This window comes from Cyprinodon variegatus, unplaced genomic scaffold (genome assembly GCF_000732505.1).
Source record: "Cyprinodon variegatus isolate N-32 unplaced genomic scaffold, C_variegatus-1.0 Scaffold279, whole genome shotgun sequence".
Taxonomy (NCBI): domain Eukaryota; kingdom Metazoa; phylum Chordata; class Actinopteri; order Cyprinodontiformes; family Cyprinodontidae; genus Cyprinodon; species Cyprinodon variegatus.
In genome coordinates, this window is record NW_015150732.1 from 315,204 (window position 1) to 335,807 (window position 20,604).

The window sequence follows — 20,604 nt, forward strand, 5'->3', positions numbered from 1 at the left end:
AAAAAAAAAAAAAAAAGTCCCAGTGAATTTACTTGTAAATGTATTTTTGTGACCCTTCTTCCTCCTTTACATTTTTATATTTTAATGATTCACTTTGCTAAAGAACATGAATTTGCTATGAATGAATGTATTTTTATTAGCAGCCTTCCTTCTCTTTTTATTTATTAAAGTGCTGCACAATTTAGTCAGTGAAACCAAGCTTTAGTCCAAATCAAGCCCATTGCTCTTAAAAAGGTAGGAAGGTGAAATAAACTAGAAGACACACAAAGCGTTCTTCTCTGCAAAATGTTTTAATTCCTTTAAAAACCCTGGGCTTTCCAGCACTCTTTATCCAGGTCCACCTAATAGCTCTGCTTTGTTCAAACAGCGGCTGTTTGGATAAGGGTTTTCTAACTCTGACAGCATTTTCATGAATAAGTCGCCCACACACAGGCTAATGCGTTCACCGCACCTCATTTACAAGTTCTATGAATAAATGAATAATTCCAGGTGCCAGTAATGTCTCATGGAGGTTCGGAGTCCGCAGCAGCGCAAGTGGACAATCAGATGAAACCCGAAGATTACCAGTCTCCTTTAATTGCCCCGTCCATGTTCTTTGCTGGAAAAACAGTCGGGGGAGCCATTAAGACATCACTGTTGACAGCTGATTGCCATCAGCAGTTTGCAACCTCCTCTAAATAGTCTTACAGTCACTCTTTAAGTGGTTTTTTACTCTTCTAGATTACCTCTCACTTTGCTAAATGACTCCCATGATAAGTGATAAGTGACATTTGCATCAGCCTAATGGCTGCTGCCCACTTGTGGTTTGTTTAAAGAAAACAGATGAAAGTAAATGTTGACAGATTCCCATTTAGATCTATAACAATAGGCCATACATGGAGTACAAGTTGGACGTTCATATTCTCCCCTCTGCAGCAGGGGGGTTATTTAATTGAGTCTATTAATTACTTAAACAGTGCTTTATGCTGACGTGGACTAATCAGTCACAAATCTGGAGAGTTTTTCCTAAAACATGATATTGTTTAACTAATTTGAATGAATTTTAGATTTTATTCCATAATTTACATTCTTTAGATGCCCATAAATAAACATACACCCTTACTGATAGGAAATATACTGCAGGAAAAACCATATGACTTTGCTACCAGCAAAAGGCATTTAATTCTGTCTGAACATTTGAATGTTTGTCACAGAATCACTGAAGCTCATTTAAACTGGTTGGTCACCTGCAGTAGATTATTGGTTTGGTTGATGGTTATCCCAGAAGGCTGATGTTAGTATTTGTTATCTATTTTGATGTTTGTTTGTTTGTTTTTTATTCATCCAGACTGTCCCCTAATGGTTCTCATGTTCAAAAAATTATTCTGATGAACTAGAGTATAAAACCAGTTAAATATTGGGATGCACTGAGAGGCTCCAAATAACACAGTTTAAGGTTTCAGTGAGATTTCACTGCATCCTAAGCTGACATGTTATGGTTGTTATGGTCAGAGAGACATTTTTAGCTCAGAAACAAAATATTCTCCATTTTCTTAAACTTCAGGTTCACCTACCCCTTACCAAAAAACAAAACAAGATCTTTGTAAACCAAAGATCCAGAACACACTTCAGAACTCATTCTTTAGAATGAAAGCAAATTTCAGCCTCCAGGCAGGGCATGTTTGTGTTGCACAGGATAGTATAAAGACAATTAAAAGCGCTTTACATGAAAGAAGCAGTAAAATGGAGGGAAGTAAAAGCAGGATTAATGCAAATAGAGATAGAAGAAAGATAAAAGCAGGTAATAAAATAAATTAAACAGTTGGACCACAAATTTTAACTGTTAACTGAGGGATCAGTTTTATAGTCAAAGATGGTTTTAAAGAGAGGCTTTTAACTTTAACTTAAAAGTCAAAATATACTTATGTCAAGTCTTTTCCTGGGAACCAACCAGTTAAAATAGGCTTCACCATTTGAGGTATATAAACTAATCCAGAAATCACAATGTAAGATGTTTTAACAATATATTTGTATGATACACCTGGAAATAAGTATTTGAAGATCCTGAGAAAATTGATGTTAATACTTGGTACAGTAGCCTTTGTTTGAAATTCCAAAGGTCAAACATTTCCTGTAGTTTTTCACAGGTTCGCACACACTGCAGGAGGGATTTTGGCCCACTCCTCCACACAGATCTTCTTTAGATCAGTCAGGTGGTCAGGTGTGTGGGTCACTGAGAATACACTGAGTTCATTGCCAATTGTGTGGAAGTATTTCGGGGTGTATTCTTGAGTATCGAAATTAATCAAATCGTTGGGTCAGGAAGTCGATACTGAATTGAATCGCCATGATGGGTGTGATTTACACCCCTAACCACTGCAGCCCTCTGATTAATTGCTAGCAATAGCCCATCTCTGTGTGGTGATGTCAGATGAGGAACACTTTTGGAGCTCCCCATTCTGTAATGGAGATGGATGATTGTTCACAGCATGTAGTCAGGAATTGGTTGTGTGGTTGAACCATCAGCCAGTTTATGCTCAGGAGAGGGTAGTGATACTGAGGAATATGGAGCATCAAACCTTACAGGTCAAAACTGTCTAGAGCGGACCTCTAGCCTACAGAGTCGGACTCTGAGCTGGAGGATGAACCAATTGACTCTTTCATTAGGGTAAAAATAAATAAACATCCATCTCAAAATGTTCCAAGCTCAGAAGAGACGCTGTGAAGTCCTCCAACTTTTCCGATCTCATCTGACCTTCACTTACTTTGAGAGCAGCTCAGGATCCTTAGGTAACTTCAATAAGCTGAAGCCGGCTGAAGCACAAAGCTGCAAAACAAGGCAAAACCATAACCCATGAAACTTCAGCAGCTCACATAACAAAACCACTATTCCAACTGTCAGTTGTTCTTCCGTATACATCTCTCCTATTTTCTCCCTCAGTCAATGAGTGGCACTATAGTCTTCCGAAGAGCAAAGGTTTATGTATTTAAACAATTATGTGGGTGCGCTTGAAATTGTTATATTCCTTATCAGTATTAACATTTTCGTCTCCAAGAAATACTAGAAAATAACAATATCGTGTCATCAACATTTTAAGTCTTCATATTTATTTTCTAATATGAATAAATACTTTTAGTGTATGTTAGAAGCCTTATGTAGAGTTGGTTGTTGATTTAGAAGAAAGCAGGATTTAAAATGGTGACTTCTTGGATCAAAATGTGTTTATCCCCGACTCAGATCAGCAGGTTTAGAGCATTATTTTATTTTTGTTTCATTTTAACAATTTGTTCATTCAGTTTGCCAAAACCTCGTGCCAAAAGAACCAAGGTAAGCAGAGTGGGTATTTGAGTGTTATTGGGCCGAACTTTTAGAGATGCAACAGCAGCACAAACGTGGAGCCTCTGCCGTGACCGACACAGCTGAATCAACACCTTTGTGAAGGAGTTTCAATAAGAGCTGTATTAGCCTTGGCTCTGATTCCAAGCTGTGAGAAAGCGACTGAAGTTTGTCCTTCAGAAAGATATTTCACTCGTTCCTTTTGTTGCTACACCAATATAAACTTCATAACAACACAATCCTCTTTTTTCCATCTGTCTGAATTTTCAGGATGAAAAGTTGGATGCCACCTCAAGGAGTCTGAGACTTGCTGCCTTTTCTTGTTCCATCAAAGACCCCAGCACTTTCCTGAGCAGCACTCTGAGGTCTGACTGTCTCTGTGAGTACTCATCCTTTGATCCAAGCCCTCTCTCTGGTTTTAATCTTTTCCTTTTTTAATCAGAATGTCTAACCCACATCTTCTACCTACACATTTAATTCTCCGTTTTTTTTTATTTTTATCGGACCTCAGAAGGACATTTATTCAGCCAAGCCAAGTGGAGCAGAGGCAGCAGCTGTGTTATGATGATTGAATGCAGCAGGTTTTTAGGGAATCTGTTTGAGAACTAGAAGGTTCTCTGCTGAAACTTCTGAAACATAGTTAACATGTAAATTTTAAGCTGGACACGATTTCCTTTTTCAAAATGAAACATTTGCAGATTTATCATAGAACTAATCTTTCTGTGGCTCATTGCTTTTTTTACAAACAGAAATCTGAACATTTTTTTATTCTAACATATGCAAAATGTTAACAGAGACCCCCATTTACCCTGAGCTATCATTACAGGCAGTATGACCATAATGTGTGTCATACTCTGTTTCATTCCACTTTTCTAACCGGTAAATGCTAGGAACAGTGCTAATTATAATCTACATGTTTGAACAAGTGAGGGTACAATGAGAGGTAGTTCTCTGAGAAGCAAAAAGGGGAAGAACTAATCACAAAACCCAGAGAAATATCTGTAGCAACACCAAACCTGGACTTCTATAATCTCTGAACCTTAGACAACCCTCCCAATCCCCAACCACTACGTTTTGTCCCTTTACCCCCATAAATCTTGATGTTTTGAATTGTTGCAGACCATCACATAGTACAATTGTAAGGTGGAAGCAAAGTGAGATTTGTTGTTTTTAAAGATTAGTTTGGTCAATTCAAATCTGATAACTGTATGTGCCCATTTGTCACGATAACCTCAGTGGTGGTGCTACAGTAGGAGGTGCTACAGCTACCCCAAGAAAATTTTCAATTAAAACTTGCTTTAATCAAAGTAAATATTCTTAACCATCTGGTTGTTGTGATATTTTCGTCACAAAACTAAACAGTTTCCAATTAAAATATGCATTATCCACCTTATTGTTGATTTTGGGAGTGGTGGCCTAGTGGTTAGGGCTTAGAGCTTGGAATCCTGAGGTTGTGAGTTCGAAACTCAGTCCCACAGACTGCCACTCTTGGTCTCTGAGCAAGACCCTTAACCTCCGATATCTCCCAGGCGCCCCACTATGGCGGCCCACTGCTCTTCAAGGGGCTGGGTTAAAAGCTGAGGCAAATTTCTCCAATGTGAGATCGATAAAGTTCAATTAATATTATTTTAAAAAATGTAGGAGCAAAGCGTAATTCATATTGCCCTCAGTTCAATGCTTAGCCCGCCTTTAGCACCTGCAGAGAAAAATCTCTGGAGCTGCCACTGGATAACCTGGAATAAATCCAGGGTTTGGTGAGCAGCAAACACCTGTTAGTATTCTGATCTCAGTAAAAAACCTGGCTGCAGCAGACATGCATATTAGTCATGTTGGTGTAGCAAACCTTTTAGATTCTCCCTAAAATGAAGCATGGTGGTGGCAGCACCATGCTGTGGAAATAGCTTTAAGCTATTTGGAGTTAAATTTACATGAAGCTTAAAATGAGACAAATCCTAGAGGAAAGGCTGTTAAAAGCAGAAAAAGGTTTGAGGTCCACCTTTGCAGAAGGAGATCCTGAACATAAAGCTGCAGGATTGGGCCTAGACATGAATCCATTTGAGCATTTGGCAAAACTTTTGAAAATGTACATGCACAACCCTGTACTCGCTCATGAGAGGGAACGCCTATTAAACGCATGTGAGAGCGTGCACGAACCCATCTTTCCTCGTGTACGCTCTGTTTAAAAATTATGTTTGCATCACTCATACAAGCTTACTTTCCAAAAGAAGATTTGCAATTTTTCCACTATGTCAGACGTAAGCATATCACCAGAATGATTGACAATTAGGACGACCACTTATTTAGATGATCCACCTAGCTATACCTTTCAGTCTGAGCTGGATCTGTTGTGCATTCTCTGTGTGTGTTAAGCAGGTAGAGACAATGGACCTGCATTGTCTGCAAAGTATTGCTTTATATTCATAACACATATCACAGATTAATATTAGTTATTTACCTCCTCAATGGCCTACTCTCTGTGGCTCTATTACCTTCAGAACTTTGTGGTTTTAGAGTAACAAAATATAGAAAGTAGGTCAACAGGTATGAAAACTTAAACAAGACCTTTATGAAATATTGTAAATATATATGGAGTAGTTACGACCACACCAACCCAGACCAAATAGTACAGCGTTTCTTGTACCAAAGACTTGTCTTGTTGTCCTCTAAAGGTCTTGGCCTCGTCTCCTTGCTTTCGGTTGGTGTGCCTATAACTACAACACTAATGTATAGAATTGATTGTTTTATGTTTGGCTCCTTGTTTTCTTCCTGCCACAGCCCCCCCCAGACGTCTGACCACTACAGACCTGGATGACTCCACAGACGAGGGGTCTCGACTGCTCATGCATTAGTTGAGTGTTGATAAAACCCTCCATGCGGACCTTTACAAACCTCGACACTCGGCGTCTCTTCCAGCCTGGTGCTCACCCACAACAAGCGTGGCTGTAGCAGGAGCCCTGGGTTCAACACTAATCCTCTTCAAGTAGCTCAGGAACATCCTCACTGATGGTGCTCGAGAGAAGAGGGGTCAGAGAGATTTCATAAACACGCTGAAGGAGGAACTGCTGGTCTGTTCACTCTGAGGGGAACAACTGTGAAGACTTTTACCTAGAAGCGCCTGTGTTTAATATATTTATCAAGATTTAATCTAAAATTGTTTTATTTTTTACATATGATCCGTCCAGAAGCTGTTTAAAAAATGCCACTTCTATGATAATGCCAATGTCTATGTGCGAAAGATGTTATATTGACTAGCAAAACACTGGTGCCTTTAAACAAACTACTTTTTTTTACTAACCTGTAACGTTTCTATCATGAGCTGTCTTATCACTTTTTAGCAATGCAGTATATATTTGTATGGAAAACATTAAGAAAAGGTTTATTTTTATGAATTGTTCCAAAAGTAAACTGGAAATAAATGAATGTTAAGAAACCAATCTCTTATTCCTTTATTTTAATATGAAGAACTCCTCATTGTGAACAGATGCACGTCGTCTAATGTCAATAGAATAACAAACGCTAATATCAGCCAAATATGTGGGCCTGCTGATGTCAGTCTACCTCTACTTCATTCCTGTGTTTGAGACCGAAGAAAGCAAGTGAGTATAGTTAGATTTTATCATTTCTAGATTTATAGCATTTAACTTCTTTCTTAATATTACTAAAGGGAAAATGTTATTACTGTTAAAAACTATGTAATCTCAGATCCCATTTTTCAGTGTATGTTTGTTTCCACCAGCTTGCAGAGAATGCAGTATGGAAATAAGAATGTAAAATACATTTAATGCTTTTCCTCAAACTCTAGATTTTCTGTAGAACTTCATGTGGAGCTTTCATCTTCCATCTTACCTTGTCAAACAATAACACACTTCTTCAACCTTTTTCCTTGAATGAGTTTAAGATTTTATTTATTGCATCCACAAGGACTGAAAAGGACAGACTAGCTGGAAAACGAAGTCTTTCATGGTGGGTCAAAGGCCAATGAAAAGGAAAGGTTTTCCAGAGAAAGTCAAAGGGTTGCATTCTGCACCAGCTAAGCATGCCTGTAAGACACCATAACATAGGGAGTAATCAGTGTTTTAGGTGATAAATGCATTAATTACTGTTTCTATTTTAAAGGAGGATGTTTCCCTTTAGCCAGCTATCTCAGTTGAATAAAAAGTGGATTGATCTGCCTTGCAAAATTAAAAGTTTTTCCCCCCAAGGTTAGTGGGATTCATGTTCTGGGGCCGTCAGCTAAGATTGGTCCACCCTACGACAAAAAGAAAACAAACTTGCAATAAAATTAAAAAAGTTAATTCTATAGAGCAGCGGTCCCCAACCTTTTTTGCACCACGGACCGCTATAACTCAGACAATATTTTCACGGACCGGCCGGGGGGGAGGAAGGAATACGATCAAGTAAAATGATACGACTGGCATAAAATCAAATACAAACAGCATAAAAATAAAACAGCAAGCCTGTCCCATCTAGGTGTAATCGGAGAAAATGACAGACGAAGTGTGCTCCTGATGTCCAGTCTGCTCCGTAGCTTTGTTTTGGTCGCTGTAACCGCAGAAAATCCCGCTTCACAAAGATAGGATGAGTCTTGAACTTAATTAACCTGTGTCTAGAGGCACAGATGCATCGACTGATGTAATTGGGAGAGAATTCTGCAATTTTTTATATTTTTCAAAATAAAACATCACTCAGACTCTGATCATCGATAAATTATATATATGTATGTATAAATACTTTTTTCTGTGCGGCCCGGTACCGGTCTGCGGCCCGGTGGTTGGGGACCGCTGCTATAGAGCACTCCAACAACTGCATTGAATAGAGAAAATCTTGTTTAAGGGGAAAATAAACCTGGCAACCATCAGCATAAATATAAGGCACATCTGTTTGCCGTAGTTCAAACTGGAAGAAATCTTCTCACCCTCTGGTAAAAAATAAAATAAACCAGAAGCTTTATGTGTGTGGATGGTTGGGTATCACTCTATCAGTCCAAACTCGGGGCTCTCTTTTTCATATTTGGTGTGTCCAGAAGCCTGTTTGCTGTGTATCTAAATTACCTTGAAGCAAATAGGATTTCAATGTTTTTTTTCTTACCACTGTCCTATGAAGGTCAGATTTGTGCAGAGCACAGCTGATAGTTTCGCTGTCAGCAGATTCTCCCGTGTGTCATAAGGATCTCTGCAGCTCCTCCAGCATAGCTGTAGCATCTTGGCTGCTTCTCAGGTTAATTAACTCTTTGCTCTTTACCCTTTGCTGTGTTGCTTGGTCATGATGCTGTTTGTTCTCTAATGCTCACCAACCAGAACCCTCACAGAACAGCAGGATTTGTGTTGAGATTAAGCTCATAAAGCAATTTGTTGCTCTGGATTGTGGTGTTTTGTGGTTCCCTTGGCTATGAAATCTCAATAAGATGCATTTAAATGTGTGGTTGTAATGTGAGAAAGTTAAAAGTTTGTCCATTTTAAACTTTTCAGTTTGGGGGCTAAAGCCCTTACAGTACCTGATGGTATTTTATTTGCTTTAGTGTATTAACTTTAATCTGTTGAGGAGGGAAAAAACAAATTTACCATGTCTTAAGAGAGATAGCTTCATGAAGCTTTAAAGGGACCGGGGCTTTGTGTTCTCTTGTTTGAAGCTGCTGCAGGTGTCTTTTGAGCCAGACAATATAATATTCAGAGAATGAGAGAAAAAAAAAATTAACAACAGCTAAGTGGTTGCTTCTGAAAGTCAAAGCTTATGAAAGCTTTGGCATTTTGCAGTTCTAAAGCCCTCTTATCTAAACATTTTCTAAATGGAAATGTCTCATTTTTTAAAGGACTTAATAACAAAGAGGAAACAAATTGCTGCACAGGCTGTGCAATTATGGGGCCATGTTATGTGTCCTCGCTTTATGAGGCAAAGTCAGCCAAGTCTGAAGCTGCAAAGCTAGCATTTAAACTTCCACTTCATGTTTTCTCCCCTAACCTTCTGACTGAACACCAAACATAGAGGTCCAGTGGAAAATCAGAATCGCTGTTAGGGTATGCGTCCCTGCGTCAGTCTTCTGAACCCTGAAGGTTTCTAACATTCTGCTAAATTACAGCAACAAAGGACAATACAATGAAGCAAGAACAACATAACTGTAAAAACAAAGACAATAGAAAAACAACCAGAGAGCGCAAACCTCAGACAAGCAGCAGGTTTTACTGTGTATTGTGACGTAGGTCAGTTTGTACATTTTTTAGCGTGCGCAGTGAAATAGCTCACGTTTTTATACACGCAAACCTTTGATAGATCCAGCCCTTAGTGTGAGGGATTGTCTTAAAGTCGATGAGTTGATGCAATCAACTAGTTTTCCTTAGATAGGAAACTTTGACCCAATCTGACTGTATGATCTGGTTGAATTGTAAAGAGCCTTGAAATGTTGAATTTGTTGTGAATTGAATTGATATACATTCCACACTTTTCAGATTAAACCAAAAAAGTTTGCTTCTTCAGACTCACCCGTCTGTTAGTTCTTTCCCAAAGAAGTGAGAAACTCAAGCAATGAAGAGTACCTCCTCGTAGAACTCATATTTTGATGTTGTTCCAAGCACAAAAAAAGAAAATCTGGCTGAGTCACTCATGCACAGAAGCAAGTAATCAAACTTCTTTCTGTGACGCATCTCTTGGTGACACAGTAAGTAGATCCCTTGGAAAGCAGGCTTACTTTGTAAAACACGTGTAAACTCCAGGATCAGCTCTGCGGCTCCCAGCAGACTGTTCTCTGCATTTATATTCTGCCCCACCATTAGTCTAACTTTACTCCACTTTATCCGGGTAAGACTGATGAATAAATTGTCTGCCTCACCTATGTTTGTGTTTGTGTTTCTCAGCAGAGGAAGATCCACCGTCTACATAAAAACAACAACTAAGGAGAGTTTGTCCTCCGACCTGAACACAAATCTGTCAAAATGGATTGCTTCATGATGGTCGAAGTAATTCAGCACTTAGACTTATTCATGAGCTCACAATCATTTTCTCCCCACGCACACACAACCATCCATTTATCCATGCATATTCTATACCAGCCACAAGCTTATATGCAAATATATTTAGCAATCAGGATCTAAGCTGCGTCGGGACTGTTCAGGGGATGCTGATCAAAACAAACAAGCAAAGAAACTCCAACTCTACCAGAACATGTGAAGACACTTTCAGCCTTTTCCTGACCTGCATGATTCATGTCCTGCAGCTTCTCCCCCCCATGCTCCCTTCCAGCTCATATCCGTAGCTAATTAGGACACAGACAACCCCTCGCCCTGCACTGACATCAGGTCTGACCTCCCCAATCTGTTCTACACCCTGTGCGACAACAGCGATTAGCTGTGATCAGTGTGAGCCAATTTCTGCCACTTTGTGCACACTTTGCTTGTCAAGGTTTTTTTATTTGGGTAGAATTTCTTCCCTGTCTGCTAAAGAGAATGATCCCACAGCATCACACCACTGCAGCAGCGTCAAACAGTGTTCTGGACAGGCCTGAAAGAACATCATAAATTAAAAAATATGTTTTTTTTTACTGTAGAAACGATTAACTTGGAAAACTGCGGCCATAGAGGAAGGCAAGGGTAAGAAATCAAGGTGGAACTAAAGAATGAAGGACTAACCAGATTACTGTAACTTCTGTTCAAACACATGGGGTTTGTGATGTCAGTGACTGGACAAAGTTGGCTCTAATTTGACAAATTGCATAGTTAAAAATTTTGTTTTTCGTTTTCTCTCTGCTTTTGTCTAATTGCATTAGTAGTACTGTTTGACTTTAACAAAAGAGGAAACAACTCATCATTAAGAGGACGTCTGAATGAACCAGTGAAAGAATAATCTTCACCAAAAGTCTTTTTCCATCAAGTGACTCAGGATCCAAAGTTGCAACATCACATCATCCTCTTCATCGCAGACCTCTCCTTCCAGCAAATATTCACAGGTTTAAGGCTCACTGAGTACCATCCCACTAAAACGACCATTAGTAAACACAGCGACTCCTTAGTGTTGCTTCTGCAGCTCGCAGGCAATCAGGACACGATGGGGTGGTTGCCATTTCTGTTTACTGCTGTTCTAATGCCGGTGTAAGCCTCTGCAGCAGTCACCTCCACTGATTCCCATTAGAACAAATCTATTTGGCTTGCATTACAAACCCATTCAATCAGACAAGCCGGGCTCTGCTCTTTCATTTAAGCCAGAAGGGCTGAGTGTGTATCCAGCCGCTGTCTTTTCAATAAGCGAATGGGTTATTGCGGCTGAGTCTCGACATCAGGCTCATTTTCTCCTGAGCCTAAAGAGAATATGTTTCTGCTCAATTGTTTGCTATCAATTTGTATTTATATACCATTGTTGAAATAGAATAATGCAGGGGCTGTTTTTTTTTTTTTTTGTGAACTGAAATATGTAAATGTCACAGGATGGGGGAGTGATTTCATGTTTATTTGCAGACAGGTGCAGGAGCAGCAGTTCAGTCTGCCAATCGTTATGGCAGAATGACCTCTCCTGGCGCTCTGAGTGGGAGGATCATCACATCTTTTATGCCACCATCAACTGTGATTACTTGTGAGGACCCGTGCCTGTTCTAAATCACACAAAGAAAAGACCTATGCAGTTTCATGGGGACCCGACGGCAACAGTTAGGATGAAGCTGCAAAACGACTTGAGCCACAGACTCATTGTTGGTACTGTAGGTCATCACTTATCGCTCACTCTGTCTTGTGAAAACGAACTAAGCCTGCAAAGGGGAGCTCGCGGCCACCTCTGTATTCCACGTGTGCGGTTCTGCAGTTACTTTATTAGACTTTTATTTCATGCTGCTCTGCTTTTGAAAGGGTGGATGGATGAAATTTAGAGAGCAAACGGAATAAACTCCGTCTTTGCAGCTGCTGAATTGTGTTTGACGAGCCAGAACGAGCAGGAATTGTTTGTGAACAGATATATGAACAGCTTAGGGGAGGATGATTGCTCAAGAAGTATATATAGAGAGTTTTTACACCTTTTTTTTTTAACAAAAAACTACAAACTTTTCTAAAATCAACTTTCTAAAGTTTCTAGTTTTTTTTATTCGCTCTGGTGTCTGAAAATATGAAAGTAAAAGTTTTTTTTGTTCACACTGTTTACATGTTGCACTTTAAGAAAGTGAAATGTCATGAAAGCTGAAAGCAGAAATGTAATTACGTATACAAGTTGACAATAAACGTCTAAGTACAAACTGTATGAAAGGAATGAACACAAAGAACAAGGGAAAAATCATGAACAGGTTTATCCACTGTACAGGACATATGTTTAATTATTTGACATTTTCATAAGTTTTGGGATTTGAAAGCCTAACACATATTAAACCCGGCACACTGCAAAAACAATCTAAAAACAAGTAAAAATGCCTTAAATTAAATGTACTTATTCTTAATTTTAGCAGGTAAATGATATAGTTTGCCAATGGAATGTGAATTTTTACCCTTAAAATAAGATAATTAGATTATATGCACTTGAAAGAAGACAACGCAACTGTTTTTTCTTATTTTAAATGTAAATTGTCTTGTTCCACGGGAAAAGTGTAAATTGTCTTGTTCCACGGGAAAAGTTTAAAATAAAAATGACTTCTTGAGATTACAAATTGTTGCAGTTCAAACGTTAGTTTTAATGTGTTGGGTCAATTAGAGTTTAATTATTGCTTGTATGTAACCAAGAACTGGTTTAGCTAATAAATTCAAAGTGGCTGTTTACATCTAATTAATCTAAATCATTACAGTAAGGTTATTGCATAAATGTCATTAATTTGTAGTTTTGATTGTTATGATGCATTTCCAGAAATAATATAATATATATATTTATGTTTTGCCATCTTATATTTTTAGTCTCCAGATTTTCTCAGATTCATTTCTTCTTTGATAACTACAACTATAGGAAACAAACACTTCTGTGATTCTTTAGGGTTGTATTCAGAGTAGAAAATGCTAGCAGCTTTCTGTTGCCCTGCAAAGAGTAAGACAGACTTGACATGACCATGGTATCTGACATGTAATTATTTCTTCTAGCTTTGATTAAGGTCTATGTTCAGAGATGGACTGAGGAGCTCTATCAATCTGCATTAAAGGAGCCACTGGTGGTGATTCAGGAATCTTAACAAAGATGCTGCCTGGAAGCTGATCTTTGGGGATTTCTGTCCGCACCCAGAACGTCCTTTAGGAATTACATTTACCCCCTACAGCCTGAAAATGCCTTAGGAATGAGCTACAAAGTTTAATAGATGGACGGATGAAATTAATCAGTAATTCTGAACAAAAACGTTGCTGGTTAACAACATGACCAGCAGACTCCCAGCATGCCTGAACTCAGAATGGTCTCCCTCATCACTTCAAATTGACGCATTGATTTGAGGAATAATGGCGTTGGCTCCCTGTGAGGAACAGCAAGTATAGATTTTAGATGAAAATGACAGCCATATTTACTCAACCAAGCTTTTTTCTAATTGAATTAACAGGTGTCTCCCAAAAAAAGGAAATGTATAAGAAGTGCCATTGTGGAAAAATGTATTTGTTTGTTTTTTTATTTGCAATGGATGAGTGGCTGGTCCATAGTTATTCATATCTCTCCTAATAATCAATAAAACTAATTTTATAGGCTTTCACAGCTGCTGACAAGCTCTTTGCTTTTCTCTGGTATCATCAAACATCTTTAATGATGATCTCCATGTCTTTAAAAAGCCTCCGTACCATAACCCTGATCTTTAGTTCCCTCCACATGTTTTCCATCAGGTTAGAGACGGCTACTTTAAAATTGTCCCATTTGTTTTCATCAAGCTATTTCTTGACTTCCTTTGCTGTTTTGCTGAAACATCCAAATGTTTCCCTATTTCTAGCTTTTCTACATTAGACCTGTTGAATCCTGACATAGTTCTGCTTTTCTCTTGTTTTCAGTATCGTTCTTAACTATGTGGATGTTGTTCTCTTGGTTTTATTGAACTTTCTTTAAGCCAAATAAAGGCTTTAGCATTGCTGCCCAGAAAGTCATTGGTTTTGTTTAGTGTGGCAAAACAGAAGGGCAGGAGTCTCCTTCTTTACACAGATGAGATTATGCAAAAACTTTTTATTATTTCGTCAAAGTCCTCCTGCTTAGTCTGCATCATTGGAATCCAGTATTATGCAGCTCACTTTGCCTCTGTCATAATTGTTACATTTTTTTCACCTGTCGCACCATCAGCTTAATGTGTTCAGGTTTAACTACTGACTTCCAACCATGTTATCTAAAACATATGGAACATCTCATATTTTAAAAGAAATCTTTGTACTGTTAACATTGGAAATTCAGACAGGGCCCTGTAGAAGTTTCTTAAATTCTGTCCCACATTAATGTGCAGCTGCAGGTCCTCTCTATGGTCTGTTAGCTGTGATTTACCATAAAATCAACTCCTGAGGCCTTTGAGTTGATGAACTTAAACAAACTTTATTGTTATTTTGTACACAGAGTGTATACAAAATGAAATTTTGGTACATACAGCTTACCAACAGTGAAATAGCAGCAGCTTAGCAATGAAAATGAACATTTCCATTTATAAAGTGCAGCAGTGATCAACGTGTAAACTGTGAAGAGACATGTTGCAAAAGGCATGGATGTTGAAGGTTCGGAGCAGTGCAAAAATGGATAGGGTGCAAAATGCAGAAGAAAACACTGAGTTGGGTTCTATTTTAGTGCATCATGTACTGCAAGTTTGATGTTGTAAGTCTCAATTTGTGACTTTAGAGTTTTCAACAGTTCAGCAGTCTGATGGCAGTGAGGTATAAGCTGTTACAGAACCTGCTGGCCCTGCATCGAATGCTGCAATGCCTCTTCCCAGAGGGAAGCAGGGAGAACAGTCCATGGTGCGTCTATAAGGGGTCATTGATAATGTTACGGGCTCAGGACACGCAGCGCTGGGATGAAATATATTTTATAGAGGGAAGAGGAGTCCTGATTATCCTTTCTGCAGTTCTCACTCCTCTTACGTTCTTCCAGTCTGAGGCGCTGCAGCCTCCACAGACACCTGTTCCCTATTAATCAGGATATTTTAAAACTGCATTGAATATTTAGAAAGGTTAAAAACTGAATTTTCATCCAGTCTTAACAATCAGCAATTCGTCTACATTACATCAATTCACAGATCAAGTTGGAATATTACTTCAAATCTAAATCTGCCATGAATATTGAAAAGAATCAATATTTTGGGACATTACTGTTGATTTTTTTTATTTCTGAATTTCTATATACACATCTAGTGAAGTTCAAACAAAAAGCGTCAATTAAAAAATGAGGCAAAGAGGATGTTTTTTTCCCCCCGCCATGATGAGAATGTCTGTTTCTACCCAGGTCAAGCCTGTGCTGCTTTCAAGCCCAGCAGAATTGTTTTGAGTGACACAAAAAACCTCCTCTTTAGACAGCATCCCCAATTATCTGCCAGCATCAATTATCATGTTTTCCTGCTGCTTATGCTGCAGTCACCTTCACCTGTTTTAAGCTTTGTTGCTTTCCTACACTGCAGCGCTTTCCCTGCTCCCCATCTGGTCCAGGTTGGGGTCTGCCCCTCTTCCTCCTCCTCTCAGGGGGGGTAAAGCAGCTCTGAGCTTGATATCCTTATTACTTCATATTTTTTATTCTTTTGTGCAGGGTTCAATCACACTGTCAAGTTTGGATGGGAGGCCTGTCCTCCCAAGGCGGTAGATGAATTACACAGTGAGCCGCACGCTGAGTTTTGAACGTCACTCTCTAAGACTTAAAGCTGACGTACTCATAAAAGCTCCCACGGGCATCACGCCTGCTGATGCTCAACAGATGACAGGAGAGCAACAATGAAGGAGATGTTTTGATATCTGGCTGAAGCAGCATTAGCATCATTTGACGTTTTCTTACTGTTAATGAATATGCAGAGCCTTGGAACTGTTTTGGAGGTTTGATGTTAGAGACTCATAAGATACAGTTAAGTTGTAAGGAACAATATGATATGATTTTCAATTTGTTGTTTTTTTGTTTTCTTTTTCAAATTAAATTTTGAAAAAATGTGCTAAGGCTCAATAACCAGCTTCCAATGTTATGTATAAAAATCACTGCCCATCTCACTATCCAGAGATAAACAAATGTAACAGTTGCATATTAAAGGGGCTCATTTTTGACTCTGGGGGAGGACAGCCAGTTGTTAAGGAATTTCCCCATCTGTATTTTTGTGTAGGATTGGTGAAAATGGAAGGACTAACAATGTCTTCCTAAAAACAAATGCCTTTTGAGTAAAAACCTGGTGATGGCAGAATCATGCTGTGAGGACTCGTTCTTTGTTCAGCAGGGACAGTAAAGCTGGCCAGAGGGGGGGCGGGGGACACCTTAATCCTTAATTATGGACATTCCAGCTAAATAGTGGCTCAAAAAATATACATCCAGATCAACAATAAGAGAGTTTCAATCAAAATGTATTCATCTGTAAGAATGGTCTAGTCAAAGTCCAGTCCTAGGAGGAGATTTCTGTATTTGCATCCAATACAAATCCATCTATCTATCAGAGGGAAATATGGATCTCTGGATGGAGTCATATAAACTCAAACTGTAGTAGAAACTCCACTGAATAGGTATAATACATCATATTGATCAATCATATAAAATGTCAGTCATTTATTTGTGGTGGTATTGTGAGAATTTATAAGATAAAAACCTCAAAAGCTGCTAAAACATTGCCATGGTAATAAACTCACCCAATAAATTCACTTTGATTACAACTAAACAAGCACTATAGATTTTTATATAGAAGTTGTGAAACATCCTTCATCTACATCTAAAATAAATGTCTGCAAATCATTAAACAATGATTCTGGAGTTACAGTTTTTGTCCCTGACCCAGAGGGGGTGGATTGCAGTAGGGCACCATGCCAGGTGAGGGCAAAATGGAAAAGATTTGAGGAATATAAATGCTTTAGAGTTCTTGACAAACATATGATTTGTTGCCGTCGGTAAGCTGTTTTGTGGTTACGCTGTAGCTTCATGCTTTACAGCAACCCCCCCACCCTACCGCCAGCTCTTTAGAGTTTGTTGAAAAACTCTAAATCATGTCACAGACTCTGCATCACACTGATAACACCTAACCAAAATACTGCATATTTGCACCATATATATTTAATGCTCTGAACTTCCATATCAATGCATTTTTTTGCACCATGTTTTTTCTCCCACTCTCAGTGAGGAACATTTGATCGCTGCTGCCCTTTATGGAATGGAAATGTTCTGAAAGCTGTACAAAACAAAATGTATTTTTGTATACACTCTAAACATACAAAATGAAGGTAAAAGTTGTCTAAGTCTTGATTTCCTGACCTTTCAGCTCCAGTCCCTAGACGGCGCTGTGCCCACCAGGCACCAGAAAGCCATTCTGCTGTTTATCATGCAGTTATGACAGCCTGTAAAAGCTTTTGTCAGTGGAACTAAAGATTTAAAGCCCAGATTAGCGCATTCATATCTTGGCAGTTAATTAGAGCTGAGGGGCTAACTGAAAGCTTGGGCTGCAGAGCGCTGAAGCGGAGGAATAGGAGGAGGTGTACCCCTAGCAGTGAGACACAAAAGAGCATTAAGTGCATATATGCATACCTGACTATTCCACTAATGTGTCATAAAGTACGCCCACTGAGATGTATGCATATGATTGCTTAACCCACATGAGCAGAGTTTTATTTCTACTGCAGAAAAATTTGGTTTGGTTTAACCATGCCACACACGTACACACACCTCCACCGCCAGACACTTCTTTTTGAGGTTCACGCATGACTGTTTGTATGTGCATGCCCTTCATAACGCCGGTGTTAAGGTCAGCGGGCTCATATTCTACCTGTCAGGAGTGATCACCGTTGCCTTCACAGCTGCTTTGCTTCAGTCTGGGGAGGATTCGGCTGTCCTCCTAAATCTTTACTGAAAAAAAAAATGGTTGTATACCAAAATCTATTCAGGAGATCCATAAAATGCTACAGCTGCAGATGTTCTCAGTGAGGAAGGTGCTTTACAGCATCCTGCCTCCATCGAAGCAACGGAAACAGATTTGGTCTGCAATCAGTGACAGAGCTGATGTATCAGCCTTATAAACTGCTGTTTATATGAAGGAAAACATCCCATAAAGCCTTTAAATGGGATTAATCAGTTCATTAGCCGGAGTAAAATTTCATGACAGGTCAGCTGTCAGCTGTTTAATGCATGAAGGGGAGGCATGCTGCTCCCCTGGTTTCTGCTCCACGGAGCCTATAGGCCCACAGGGAGAAGGCCCGGCTAATGCTGCCGAACGCACAACGAAAGCCATTTGGAAAAGCCATTAGCAAATGTAAATTGTTTTTCTGTCAATTAAGATATGAATTATCCAGCTGACATCAGCGCGACTGATGTAATCCACTTTTATTAATTCGACTAAAAGGAAAACTCGTCACTACACGAAAATCCAATCGATAAACTTTGTCTGCCAACAGCCGTGTGAGCACATTATTATCAGATGGATGTGTTTCCTGGGCTGGAACCCTGCTGATGCAAATCCTGAAGTTGGAACAAATTGAGTCGGTGACAAGCTTTCTTATTTCAAACCCTAAAATTCATAAGGATCATAAAAGAACTCGCAGACAGTCTTTTTTTATTTGAAAACAAAAAATAAATGTATCACTGAGCTAACATGCTTTCTATTGATTTAGTTTCCTACAGCTGTGATTAATGCTTTAATTACAATTGCTGTGACTGTTTTTGCTTGTAAGTTTAGGCACAATTTGTCACAAAACAACCTAAAAAACCTGCCATGCTATTTAGTGACATTTTACAAAAAAGACCAACAGAAAGTGTATCATAGAAGGGAAATGATCCATGGTTGTCAGCAATAACATCTGGGGGGAAAAAAATCATGCATTTTTATTCTATCTCAGTGTAAACCAGGAGTGTCCAACTCCCAACTCCAGTAATGAAGTGACAGCGTTCTTTATGTTTTTGAGTTGTTTCTATGCTACAACATCCCATCATTTGATGCTAGTATTGAACAGCGGGAGAGATCTAAATCGTGCAGAATTCTGGCCCTTGATAACTGACTTTGGAAACCACTGGTATAAAGCAGCAGTAATACTCTCAAGTGAAATACTCAGAACATTTGAATTTTTTGTGGTTATTTATGCCCATCAGTATACTGACATTAAAGATAAGTGCAGAATTTATGCTCTTTTCAGAACTACATTTTGTGTAATATATGTGGTAAAATGATAAAAATAAAATGTTTCTGCAAGTAATCTAGGAGTCTTAAGTGAAATCATAGATAAATAACTATTTTAATGTAGACTTATTGAATAATCAATTTATGTAGGTGTAAGTATTTGTAAATATCAATTTTATGCAGAGTGATTATTTATAAAAGTAGGTAAGTAATGACAATGGAAGAGATGTTCTCTACAGAAATCTAATCTGAAAGAATTGTATCGACTATACCTTTTATGTAGAAAGCATGGATAGTTAAATAGATGCGTCTATGTGTTAGCAACGGCTGTAGGAAAGTATAGTTTGTCTTTATTTTGAAAATGTGGATGCTTTGCTTGTTTTTAAGCTGCAAATGTATCAACTTTCGTCCACCCCTCAGTGTACATTGGTTACTGCCTGGCCACCCTTATAAAAATCTTCTGGTTACGCCTCTGCTTTAGGGGGAACGAAAACAGCATAAAAATATCACATACATGTTTACAAGGCTGTGTGGGCTATAGACAACAAACACTGCGTATATATTAAACAGATCATTGCCAGACATGGTGGTGGCTGTGTGTATTTTTTTTAAGCAGGGATAGAGAAACTGATGATCAGAACTAATATAAGAAAATGAAGTAGGATAAAGCCAGGCTTGGCTTTGATGAACATTTTCTAAATCAGTGACATCCAAAGTGTTTGTCACATGGCTTTTTATTGTCAAGTTAAAAATGTTTGTAGGCTTAACAAATCTGATTGTTTTCATATTAGTAAATAATAATAAAAAAACAATAATTTCATTCTCATTAAAAAAAGCTTTAATTTTCTTTGTCATTTTAACAGATTTTGTTCTCCTATTGAAAAAGTTTCTTTTATTTAACTAAGACTAATAAAATTAATTGAATGCAGATTCGGAACCAGAGTACTTTTGAGTAAAGGATGTTGAAATTTACACAACAAAATAATAATAAAAAAAAGCAAAGATCTTTATCAAATGATGACTATTTGAAGTTGTTCTAAACATTTTCCATTTTAGGAATATTTTGATTTGTAGGGAACATTTAGCTCTGCATAAAAGAAGGAAAAGAGAG

General features: G+C 38.5%; 1 protein-coding gene across 3 annotated transcripts in view; it reads left to right on the forward strand.

Annotated features, from left to right (window-relative positions):
- Positions 1-6,723, forward strand: part of cep128 (centrosomal protein 128kDa) — a 68,000-nt gene extending 61,277 nt beyond the window's left edge. For 2 of the 3 annotated variants that reach the window (XM_015383270.1, XM_015383272.1), the window contains 2 exons: positions 3,587-3,695; positions 6,092-6,722. In XM_015383270.1, the coding sequence (XP_015238756.1) occupies positions 3,587-3,695; positions 6,092-6,165 (183 nt within the window). In that variant the 3' untranslated portion in view covers positions 6,166-6,722. Of the gene's footprint in view, positions 1-3,586; positions 3,696-6,091 lie in introns of all 3 variants that reach the window. The other variant, XM_015383271.1, reaches the window with a different exon arrangement.
- The last annotated feature ends 13,881 nt before the right edge of the window (positions 6,724-20,604 follow it).